Source organism: Sorex araneus, chromosome 1 (genome assembly GCF_027595985.1).
Source record: "Sorex araneus isolate mSorAra2 chromosome 1, mSorAra2.pri, whole genome shotgun sequence".
Taxonomy (NCBI): Eukaryota; Metazoa; Chordata; class Mammalia; order Eulipotyphla; family Soricidae; genus Sorex; species Sorex araneus.
Genome location: NC_073302.1, coordinates 372183153 through 372195925, shown reverse-complemented (window position 1 = coordinate 372195925; position 12773 = coordinate 372183153). Strand labels below are relative to the sequence as shown.

The 12773-nt window shown below is 35.4% G+C and overlaps 1 protein-coding gene across 2 annotated transcripts in view; it reads left to right on the top strand.

Annotated features, from left to right (window-relative positions):
• Positions 1-12773, top strand: part of HDAC9 (histone deacetylase 9) — a 1006394-nt gene that overhangs the window by 917707 nt on the left and 75914 nt on the right. Inside the window, exons 23-24 of one of the 2 annotated variants that reach the window (XM_004602237.2) lie at positions 8536-8669; positions 10859-10948. In XM_004602237.2, coding sequence (XP_004602294.2) covers positions 8536-8669; positions 10859-10900 — 176 coding nt within the window. In that variant the 3' untranslated portion in view covers positions 10901-10948. Of the gene's footprint in view, positions 1-8535; positions 8670-10858; positions 10949-12773 lie in introns of those variants that run through there. The other variant, XM_055131803.1, reaches the window with a different exon arrangement.

Here is a 12773-nt window from a genome sequence, read left to right as displayed (position 1 = left end):
GAGTTTCCTGCCTGCATGGCAGAGCCTAGCAAGCTACCCATGGCGTATTCGATATGCCAAAAACAGTAGCAACAAGTCCCACAATGGATACGTTACTGGTGCCCGAGCAAATACGTTGCTCGAGCAAATCGATGAGCAACGGGAAGACAGTGATACAGTGATACAGATTGGCTGCTAATTCCAGAATTTGCTCTACTACAATATGGCAAAATAATAGTAATGACAAAATTGCAGGTTGAAGATAAGTGCATCTTTGTTCTGTAGCAGATCTCTCTCAGTCTCAGATTTAATAGGAATTTCCAATATTTAGTTTGTAATTTTACAAAGAAACACATTTTCTGGACGGATCCCTCATTTCTCAGAGTTTCTATAAGAATGTTCCAGTTAGTCACCAAAGTCATTACTGAACACACATAAGCAGTCAAATAATTAAGCTACATACTTTACAATTATAGAATAAAAAAGAATAAAGTTTAATTTTTTACATTATATTATTATTTTGCTTTTTGATAATTCATTATTAATACCTTATGTATTACTCTGGTAAAAACAAAAGGTAGCAATAAAAAGATCTTTTACTTCATGAAATAGTACATCACTTTATCACTGTATCACTGTATCACTGTCATCCCGTTGTTTATTTTTTTGCTCGAGCGGGCACCAGTAACATCTCTGCTGTGAAACTTGTTGTTACTGTTTTTGGTGTATCAAATATATACACCACGGGTAGCTTGCCAGTCTCTGCTATGAATAGAACATTAAAATCAGAAAACTTTTAATTTATAGAGTGTATTTTAACCTTATAAGAGGATGTTATTTGCAATCATAGGTATAAAACTGAAAGATTGCAAACAAGTCTCTGAAAAATATAGAAGCAAAGAATTTGGATAATATTTTATTATATTTGAAATTATATTTTAGAGAGTATGAAAAATAATTGATGTTTTTACATATAGGGAAAAAAATTTGCAGTGTGGAGGTTGAGAGCATATGCTCTGCATGCAGGAGGCCTAATTTTATTTTGACACCTTAATATCCTGCAAGCAACTTCAGAGTGACCAACCAAGCCCTAAGCGGGGAGTAGCCCCTCAGAACCATTAGGTGTGGTCTAACAAATAAAACAAACAAATTGCAATATGATCTGAGTTTATTTTTAAATATAAAGAAACCATAAGCGATAAATATCACAAAAGTGGAGTTGGCTATGTGATTGGTATGTCTCTATATAGCATTTCTATATAAAATTGGTTTTATTATATTATTATTAATTTTATTAAAGAACAGATAATATATGAATATATTTAGCATAACTCAATTCTATATTTTATTACTTTTCTAATGTTTCTCAACTTTTCTAGCAGGGGAATTTATTATGTTGGTTTTAAAATAGTTATCTTAAAATAAATATCAAAGTAAAATTACTTAGAATTTTTCTCTGCTGTATGACTATTGGGCTGGAGCGATAGCACAGTGGTTGGGCTTTCGCCTCTCATGCGGCCAACCCGTGTTCGATTTCTTCGCCCCTCTCTGAGAGCCCGGCAAGCTACTGAGAGTATGGAGCCCGCACGGCAGAGCCTGGCAAGCTACCCGTGCGTATTGGATATGACCAAAAAAACAGTAACAATAAGTTTCTCAATGAGAGACGTTACTGGTGCCCGCTCGAACAAATTGATGAGCAACGGGATAACAGTAATAGTAACAGTATGATTATTATCCAGGAATTATTTTGTAAAAATAATTTTAAACATACCATTTTGTTGAATGAATTATTTTATGTGCATAGCTTAGTAATTATGTACTAAGTAATTATGTACTAATTTTCTGAGATAAAATTCAATATATAATATGGCTTCTTAGGAAAAAAACCCATAGAATATCAGGATATCAAAATGAAATTTATCATTTGAATCACTACCATATTTCCAGATTATTTTTACAGATTGTTCTTTTCAGAAACAGAAGGTTTTTCTTTTGAGGAGCAAAATAACTTAATTTGGTTTTAATAATCAACAGAACTAAACAGAGCAGTTCTAACTTAAAATGCTCATCCACTTATTTTCCTGAGGTGTGTCTCAGCCTTTGTAGTTACCACTTCAACTGTGCTGTCTTCAAAAGAAATTTGTTAGAACATAGCTTAATTTCATGCTTTTAATTCAACTTTTATTGAGTTAATTAACTTATTGGTCTTAAAACTACAAAAGTCCACATGCAGTCCAGAAATAGTAGTAGTACTAGTAATAGAAGTAGTAGTAATAGTAGTAGTAGAAGTAGTAATAGTTGTAATTTACTATTCCCTTATTCTAGATTTCCTCAAAAGAACTAAAGTGCCAACTCTTACTCAAAAGTATTTTTTTCCAAGTTATTTTTTAAATTAAATACAGGTGATAGCCACAACTACCGAACTTGATTTTAAATCATTATTTTTAGATCATTTTTACACATAAACCCAGGCCTGTTCATATTGCTACCTCCAGAAATGTAGGACTTTTTCCCTGAACACTCCCCAATACCACAAACTTACAAAACTATGGGCACATAAGGTTTATGTGGAACTTAAAAATCTAGTATCATTCCACATTCAGTAATTACTTGAGCCCAAGATGCATTGTTTTATAGACTTTTGCTCTCTTGATCACATTTTTTGTATCAGCCCTCAATCAGGGCATTAAAAACCTCTGAAGGCAAACATTGCTAGTTAAGGTCTGTGACATAATTTTTGTTTATTCTTGCATTATATTCAGCATTGCTAGGGCTTACTCCTGGCTCTATGCTCAGGAATCATTCCTGAAAATGTTCAGGGAACCATATGCAATACCAAGGACCAAACCAGGGTCACTACATGCAAGGCAAGCACCTTAATCCTTATAATATTTCTCCAGCTCACTGATACAGTTTGTCTTACATCTGAGGCTATTTAAGGTTGTCATTAACAAGTCGAATGATATTTTGAACCTGAGCAAAAACTATTAATGAGAACTTCAATTATGTCTTTTAAAATATGTTATAAAATATGTTATATAATCTCTGACTAAATAGACACACATATACACACTCACACAACCACTAAATCCTTTATCACAGACATCCTTGATAATGTTAACCACATTTGGCTTTTCTAATTTTTCATATGTTTGTACAGCATAAATGGCCACAATGGAAGAATTTATTTGAATTTTAAAACTTACTCTTAAATACTTTGATTTGAAGAGAGTGCAGGGCTTATAGAAACATTTATTTATTTCACTTTAATCTTTTGTGCAACTCAGAGTTCACTGCTTCAGTCTCTGACTCCAGAGATCACATGGCTAACATGTGAATGGAAATAAATCCTTTAGGTAAAGAAAGTGGAATTTGGATGGAGATCAAAGATTAGTTTCATTCCATTCTTCCATTTCCACTTTTTACTATCCCATCTAAATTTGGTATTTTATGGGTGACTCTTTTCATTCCCAGAGGATCAAACTTAAATCAGATTGCCACTTTCTCTCTCTTGTTTTTAATTCATGTGATTTGATTTATCAGTAGTTATGTCAGATAATTAAATTCTTGATAGCTAGGAAAACTTAAAGTGAAAGATATGGCCTACACACATATTAAAGTTATCATTACATCATGGTTTGGGCTTCAGAAAAAAGTTATGTAGAATATTTAACAACATGATACCATAAATATATACTAGCTTATCAATATTATAAGTCTACCTACTTTTATTTTTCTATAGTTGAACTAATTGTTATGTGCTATGTGCTAACTAATAACTACTTTAAATGGTTTAAAATAGAACTTTTCATTATGAAAGCATGCCATTATTTCTATAAAGAGTAGATAAAAATATAGTTTAGTCTAATCAACATCACCAGTAAGTAGCCTGAGAAAAATAATTCATTGTTACCTTTATTTGGTCTAAGCAACAAGTCTCAAAATGGAGACACTACTGGTGCCCGCTATTAGTTCTTCAAGAAATAATAAATACTGCAATAATAAATACCGGGCATCTATTTTACCTAATATGATCTTTATACAAATATTTTTGTCAAACATTTTAGAAATATAAGGTAATTATAAATTAACTAGTTTAACTTCCATCAACTTAGTAATTAATGTCTTAAGGAGACAACTCAAGAGAGCCCTAGCTTCAACATCACTTCCCTGCTCTGCCAGATGGATCACTTTAATACCAACATCACTGCAGGCACTGAACATTCAGCTGATGATGCTGGGCTTAGCATCACTAGGAATGAAACATGCAAAATTTCTGGCTATGGTCGCTATAAAAGTAGTACCTGAGTGAGTAGAATTAATATTGACAAGCTGCCAGATAGTCAATAGTGTGCTCATCTTGTTCATATCCAACTTCAAGCAGAGAACAAAACTTAAATTTCTAACACTTCTGGATTTTAGGATGGATGTTTGAATGTATTCCAAGGATAACATTATCTTCCCCAAGTGGAAACAACTTAGTTTAGTTTTGGAGTCCCATTGTCAATTTTGTTGGTAGAATTTCATTCAATTCTGCAACTCTATTTTGAGTTTCTTCTTTTCAAACCAAAGATTTCGGAGAGGAACAAGATTTGTTTGTTTGTTTGTTTGTTTGTTTGTTTTTGTTAAGTTTGCCCACACCCAAAGTGCTCAGGAGTTACTCTTAGCTCTGTGCCCAAGGATTACTCTGGGCAGGACTCTGGGGCCATATATAGTGCCAGAATTGAATCTGGGAATTGAATCCTGGTCTCTGTGTGCAAGGCAAACCACCTGCCTGTTACACTATTGCTCAGGTCCCAGGAATATGTTTTGAAAGCTGTTCAGGTACGCAGAGTATGCACTCCAATATTCAAAATTATTCTTTCAGGTTTTCATGAGTGTTGAAATATTCTAAATACTGCAAGTATTAAATTATGAGAAATAATGTCCTTTGTATTCCAAAAAGCATACTATCAGAAGTTAAATATTTTAGTTAATATAAATGTTAAAAACTGAGTGACAAATTATAGAGATACAAAATCAACCTAGTTGACAATCTAGCCATAAGCAAATAAAATCACAGTCCACCAGGATTTAAAAATAAATATCACATTCCACCCAGGTTTCAACGGATTTTACACATGAAGTTTCAACGAATATGAACTAAAGGATAGAGAATTAAGATATCGTAAAGATGCATCAGCAGAAACAAAGCAATAGAAATAAAAAACAGAAGGACGTTAAGTATAAGATACAAAATATAAAGTAATTATTCCTAAATAAACAACAAAGGAGGCCAGGGAGGAATGTTCAAGGAAACCCTGAGACAATGGTGAAGGAAAGCTGATATTTTGGAGCACTTTATGGGGCTGGAACGCTGTATGCATGAAATCCCAAGACTAGCAGTATTGTTAATTACATTGACTAAAATGATTTGTTAATTTTTATTTTTTGAAAAATAAAAAGAGGGTCTGACCACATTAAAATTTGACATAGTTAATATAAGTTGGAAAATTATCACGAATCACAAATCACGAAATCCCCGTTAATCATCGATTCCTCGAGCGGGCTCAGTAACCTCTCCATTCGTCCTTTCCCTAAGATCTTAGAAGTCTCCCTCGACTCGGCCCTCTCAACGATGTCGCACTGGAGGCTCTTTCAGGGTCAGGGGAATGAGATCCAGCTTGTTACTGAATTTAGCATATGAATACACCATGGGAAGCTTGGCAAAGCTGTCCCATTGGACAGGAAACTCTCAGAAGTTTGCCAGTTTCTCCCAGAGGGAGAAGTAGGCTACAAGCAGCCTCGTGCTTCTGGGAGCTTGCTGTTAAGTCTCTGGGTGCTGATATCTGATGGAATTACACACACCTGGGTTCCTCTGCCGGTACCTTCATGCGTGAGACCTGTCCGAACGTGTGGAGAGGGGCCTCCAGCATGGCTGTATCTAGGTTCCTGTGGTCTTCAGCCTCTGGGAGCTTTTCTCAGGGTGGGGTGGGAAGCTGGACCCATCCCCTCCGAGGGGCCCTGGGGAAGATAGCCAGGCATGCGCACAAGAGACTCTCTGCCTGGAAAATTATAAATATGAAAAATTATAAATTGATTTCTTCATGAACATAGGTTTGGTGACAAAATCCTAAATAGAACACTAGAAAACAAATCAAGCTATATGTTAAAAAGATCATCAAAAGCATCTTAATTTAGGGCCTGAGAAATATTACAGCAGGTAGAGCATTTATCTTGTATACAACTAACCAGAACACTAAATGGTCCTCCTGAGCACTAGAAGTTATTTCTGAGTACAGAACCAGGAGTAAGCCCTGAGCATCATCAGGTGAGGCCCAAAAATCAAACTAAAAACCATCTTATTTTATTTGCCACATTCAGTGATTACTTAATATTAATAAATATTAATATGACTCAGAATAAATATTATATTTATTATATAATAATAATAAAATATTATATTAATATTAAGAAATATTAATATGACTTGAATTATGAAAAACCACCTCATTTGGTATAAGGATTTAATTTTGTCTAATTAAACATATATTCACAAAAACAACTCTATTTCAAAATAGAAATACAAAAACTTTCTTCCTATAGTGATTAAAACCACAATAAGTTGCTATTACTTACCCACCCACTTGGCAAATCATGCCAAATGTTGGCAAGGAAGTGACTCAACTGGAACTCTTAGATACACTGCTTTTCAAGTTGTTTATGTCCTTTGGAAATAATCTGCTATTATTTAATAGATTTTCAGTCACAACAGTTTCATTTCACTCTTGCACATGTACATCAGAAGACATAAAGTGTTTAAGAAGAACTGAATCCTATACTAAGATCCTCCCTGCTGTGGATGTTTTTTTAAATCTTTCTATTTCAAAAAACCTTTCATGAAGGCAGTTTATAACAAAACTCTAAGCAAAATAGCAAAAAATGCCAGACCAAATATGATCAACAAGAGCATGGTTAGATAAATTATTCGAAGTTGGTGAAGTAGCCTACTAGACAGTACATAAGTATAGCTATGTGCATCATTTGAGATGGCAAAATTTGTGAAAAGGCAAGTTGAAAAAGTGTAAAACTATTTTCAAAATGTTAAAAATGAATTAAAGAAAGTCAAGGCAATATTAATGTACCAAATGTAAAAGAATTAAAGCTATAAACAGGATCCTAATTTTCCTCATTGGATGAATAAGAGTAGAGAGAAGCAAACAACATACTTTACAAGTACTGATGGGCTGGAGAGAGAAGACAGTGAGTAGCACATTTGCCTTATACACAGTAGACTTGGGTTCAGTTCTCATATTCCCATGTGGTCCCTGAGACACCAAGAGGCCTGAGCTTAAATCCAAGAATAAGTTCTGAGTATTGTCAGGTGTGGCCTGAAAAGGAAAAAAATATATTGCTACTATTATATTTGAAACTATTGAAAGGTGGATAAATAGGTGTGTATCATTTCAATATAACATACAGGTATGATCTCTTAAGCATTGGTAACTACCTCATAGTTGAAGAATATAAAAATCCAACGTGATAAGGAAGTTGAAGTCTGGAACGAACCTAGAAGCCTCTCAAATGGTGACTGGATTATAGGGTGGAATAAATACTCAATGGAATACTTCTCTGTCACTTCAAAAATGAAATCAAGCTTTGTTGAGTGAAAATGGATGGTATTTTAATTAATTATGCTATGTTGAATGAATAAGGAAGTGAGAATTACCTGTAGTTTTACTCACATGTGGGATATTAATAGCAAAGACAAAAGCAGAAAGCAGGTCTCAGACACATAGTGGTGGGGCTGGAGCAATAGTACAGCGGGTAGGGTGCTGCCTTGCACATAGCCAACCTGGGTTTGATCCCTGCTATCCCATAAGGTCCCTCAAGCATTGCCAGGAGTAATTCCTGAATGCAGAGCCAGGAATAGCCCTTGAGCATCACCAGATGTGGCCCCAAAAGACAACAACAACAAAAAGATTCACAGTGGTTTACAGGGAGAATGGAGAAGGGTCTGGGAGAAGTGGATAAAGGAGTCAATTTGCTAGGGAATAAACTTTGATGGTAGGTGCAGTAATTCTTAAGCACACAGAAATATGTGACACTATATTCCTGAAATTACATAATAGTGTAAACCAATGACAAATCAATTTTAATAAAATGTAATTTGAGTTTATTATAGAAATTTTTATAATAAAATGAAAAGAGACATGGAATGGGTAACAGTGGTTGAGCAAATTAATCATTTACCATACTAAAACTGAATGAATACTGCAGACATTTTTCTTTCTGATACATATAGCATGTGTTGTGGCAGCTGAATTATTGTCTATATGAGACCCAAACTTACAAATCTCTGTTGTGATACTCCTTATTTGTGTGATATTGTATTTTCATTCCTTCCTTTATAGAGATAATAGAACCGAATTTTTCAAGCAACTGTTAGTATTAAATGAGTTACTAGAAAGTGCTGATAAAAAATTATACACAGAATCTATGCTTAATCAAGAAGAGTCTAGTGATTCTTTTCCCTTGGTTTTATTATTTGAAATATTCTGTTTGTGTTATGGTTAGGCTTTGGCCATTTGATGAAGCAATTGATGACACTGGCGGATGGACATGTGGTGTTGGCTCTTGAAGGAGGACATGACCTCACAGCCATCTGTGATGCATCAGAAGCCTGTGTAAATGCCCTTCTAGGAAATAAGGTAAAGTCCTAAAGAGCAAGGATAAGGGGCTAGGAGTGTGTGCATGCATCATTGTTGTCTTAAGAAAAGAAAACTCAGGGTCTGAAAAAATAGCTGAAAGGGTTAGATAAAGTCCATGCTTTGCATGTGACTAACACAAGCTCAATCCCCAGCACAATGTGGTCCCATGAGTCCCACTGAGTGTGGCCTGGTTGCCCCTGCACCACCCGGCCAGAGCAATACAATATTGTTGGGTTTGAGCATTGTATCTTTCAACCTGCATAGCCTGTCAAGTATTGACCAGAGTCACCCCCAGGTACTCAGCATTACTGGGGACATACTTCCCCCAAAGAAATTATCTCACATTCAATGTTACTCTTAAATTTTAAGAAAGTTGTCAAACCTTAGATAAGAGAAGTTTATAATTTTATTTCAGTTATAGAATCTTCATAAAACATCCCTCAGTCATGTTATTGATGAACTCAATAAATGAATAAAGGTAATGGTTAATACCCATCCCATTTTTTAAGAATTTGTCACCATGAAATTGCAGTTATTTATGATTGGGTTTCAGGCATATAATGTTTCATCACTGATACCTTCACCAATGTACACTTCCCTCCACCAATTCTCTCCTTCTCCTGCCCCATTTTAATCTCGCCCAGTCTGCCATTAGAAGGGTGTTTATTTTTGTATATAGTTTTGTACTGTGATTTACAGTACTGTTGATGATAGAGCTTCATACGCAACACCAGCAAAGGTAGTTCTTGGGAAGAAAATTGGCGATACACTCACCTAATTGAGATAAAACTTTGAAAAAGAAGTGATTCTTAGAAAATTTCTCTTAAGGTTTTATATAGTATATTTTGAGTTATAATTAAAATAATATTATGATATATTTAATGTATGCTATATACTATTTGATGAATACATTGTAAAATTCTAAGCCTGCCTCAGGTGCTGGCGAAGATAGCAGTTGGGATAAAGAAGGAGTCACTATGACAATGACTGTTGGAAATGATCACTAGGAATAAGAACTGCATGCTGAAAGTAGGTAAAAGAACAAACATGATAGCCTCTCAGTCCCTATATTGCAAACCATAATGCCAATAGGAGAGGGAGAGAAAGAAGAAAAGTGATTGCCAGAGAGGCAGACTGGTGGTGGGAAATGTACACTGGTGGAGTGATGGGTGTTGGAACATTGAATTATGGAATTCCAATCATGAACAGCTTTGTAACTGTGTGTCTCAAGGTGAGTCTATAAAAATTAATAATAATAATAATAACAATAACCCCATTTTACTGAATAATTTAAGACAGTATCAATACCACATGTTTTTGTGAGGGTAATGAAGTAGTACCCTTTTGCCAAATTTCATGTATCAAATATATTATCAACTATAATCACTATATTTTACAGAGATATCACCTTATAATACAAAATTTAAAACTTTAACAATATTTCCTTATTTATCCTGCTTCTTCAGACTCTGGCAACCACCATTTTGCTCTCTGTTTCTATGAATTCAGTTACATTTTCTTTGTTGTTCCACTACAGTGATACCATGAAATTTTTCTGTCTGGCTTCCTTCACTTAACATAATCCTCTCCAGGGTAACACGTTGTCACAAATTACAAAGTTCCTCATTTTGAAGAATAAATAATATTCCACTGTATAGCAGAAAATGCTATTTGGTTGTTGTGAGTTATATGATTTATTTATTACTATTTAAGTTATCATTGAATTTATGTAGGAAAATAATCTGATCATTTTATGTACTTTATGAGAGTCGGTTGCTTTGAGTCATACCTGGGGAATCTCAGGATTGTGTGGTGGTAGAATCAGGGTGAAACTGGCATAAAATATGTAGACTTCATTCAAGGTAAGTGTCTTAGCTACTATTCTCACTATTCTCCCTGTCCAGCTGGATGTATTACTTTTATATGCACAGATGTGATTTGTAGCTCTAGATCTGGATCTAGGTATAAGTATATGTATAGATACTGGTATGTCATATTTTCTTTATCCATTCATCTGTCTATTGCTGTGTAGAATATTCTGCTACCTTGACTTGTGAATAATGCTGCAATAAAGTTTGGAGTCACACATATAATCAAAATAATAATTTTATTCCTTATATCCACAAAAATGAGATTGCTGAATTCCTTTTTTTTTTTTTTTTTTTTTTTGCTTTTTGGGTCACATCCAGCAATGCTCATGGATTACTTCTGGCTCTGCATTCAGGAATTAAAATTACTTCTGGTGGTGCTCAGGGGATCATAGGGGATGCTGGGAATCGAACCTGGGTCGGCCATGTGCAAGGCAAATGCCCTACCTGCTGTACTATTGCTCCAGTTCCAAGACTGCTGAATTCTTATCAATTTTATTTATCACTTTGTGAAGAACTTCCTACTATTTTCTTTAGTAGATGTATCAGTTCACATGAATTGATAGCAAATGGACAAGTATGCAGACAAATCCCTTCCAAAAAGAAACTGGGAAATGTCTTTTGCCTGTTCTCTTTACACTAAGCTCAAGTTAGTAACCATCAGGAGTAGTAAAGTATGATCCTGCTCCTAAATAAAAGTTATTTAATTCTTGTAATATTGTGAAAACAATGAATAAGGGCGTTGTCAACTCTCAGAACTATGGAATTTGGAAACTGATTCTTTAGATAGAAACCATAAAAGTTGTGTTACCAGATGTGTGAAGATAGACTTGATTTTATAGTGGCGTGGTTTCATTGTTGGAATGTGTCAAAGAGAAAAAGGCAAGAGGAACTGTTTCTTTAATTTCCTGGAAAAGCTTGAAAAAGATTGGGAGTAGATCCTCTTTAAAGGACAACAATATGGGCATTCCTTAAAAAACTAGAAATTGAGCTTCCATATGACCCAGAAATACCACTTCTGGGAATATATCCCAAGGGTGCAAAAAAAAACGCAGTAAAATGATATCTGTACCTGTATGTTCATTGCAGCACTGTTGGCAATAGCCAGAATCTGGAAACAACCCAAGTGCCCAAGAATAGAACAACTGACTAAAGAAACTTTGGTCCATCTACACAATGGAATACTATGCAGCTGTTAGGAAAGATGAAGTCATGAAATTTGCTTGTAAATGGACGATCATGGAAAATATGCTAAGTGAATTGAGTCAGAAAGAGAGGGACAGACAGAATGACTGCACTTATTTGTGAAATATAAAATATCACAATATGAGACTAACACCAAAGGACAGTAGAGGCAGGACCAGGAAGATTGTTCCATGGTTGGAAGCCTGCCTTGTGAGCTGGGAGAAAGGACAGCTGGGATAGACAGGGGATCTCCAAGTCAGAGATGGTTGGATGGATCCCTTGGGGTGGGGGATGTGTGCTGAAAGTGGATAAAGGACGAAACATGATGGTCTCTCATTATCTGTATTGTAAACCATAAAGCCCTTAAGTAGAGATAGAGTAAGAGGAAAACTGTCTGCCATAGAGGCAGGGGGAGGGGGGGTAGGGGGTAGGGGGAGGGATGGATACTGGGGACATTGGTGGTGGAAATTGTACACTGGTGAAGGGATGGGTGTTTATTCATTGTATGACTAAAACTCAAACATGAAAGCTTTGTAAGTGTTGCTCAAGGTGATTTAAAAAAAGGCAAGAGGAGAGGAGTACTTATCACCTCTCCATGCTCATCTCTGTAGAGCATCCCAATCAGTACTCACTGTCAGTTAATTAGAAGCCTATGAAGTATCGCCAAATCCTTTCCAGAGTAATGCGAGGAAAATGAATCCTTTTGCCCATTCGCTCTGTCCTGAGATTTGGGACATTGCTATGTCAGTTGCTCATGAATCTATTAAGAGTCATTTGTTTGCCACAGTTCTGTAGGATTCATGAACAGACGTGCTGGTGGCTTTTACAGGTATCTCCGTGTTTGGCTCCCACTATTCCTTGAATATGAGCTAAAGCAATTGGAGTACTAGTTGGGTCATCCTAACTGTCCACCCCTCAGGAGAATCTGAGTCGATGGTGACAGTATGTCTTGGCTTTTCCTATCCATTTTGATGTGGGCATATTTTTACTCAGCTGTAAAAATTGTTGCACGCATTTCCAGATTTTTCTCCAAGCAAATTACTTTTGTGTG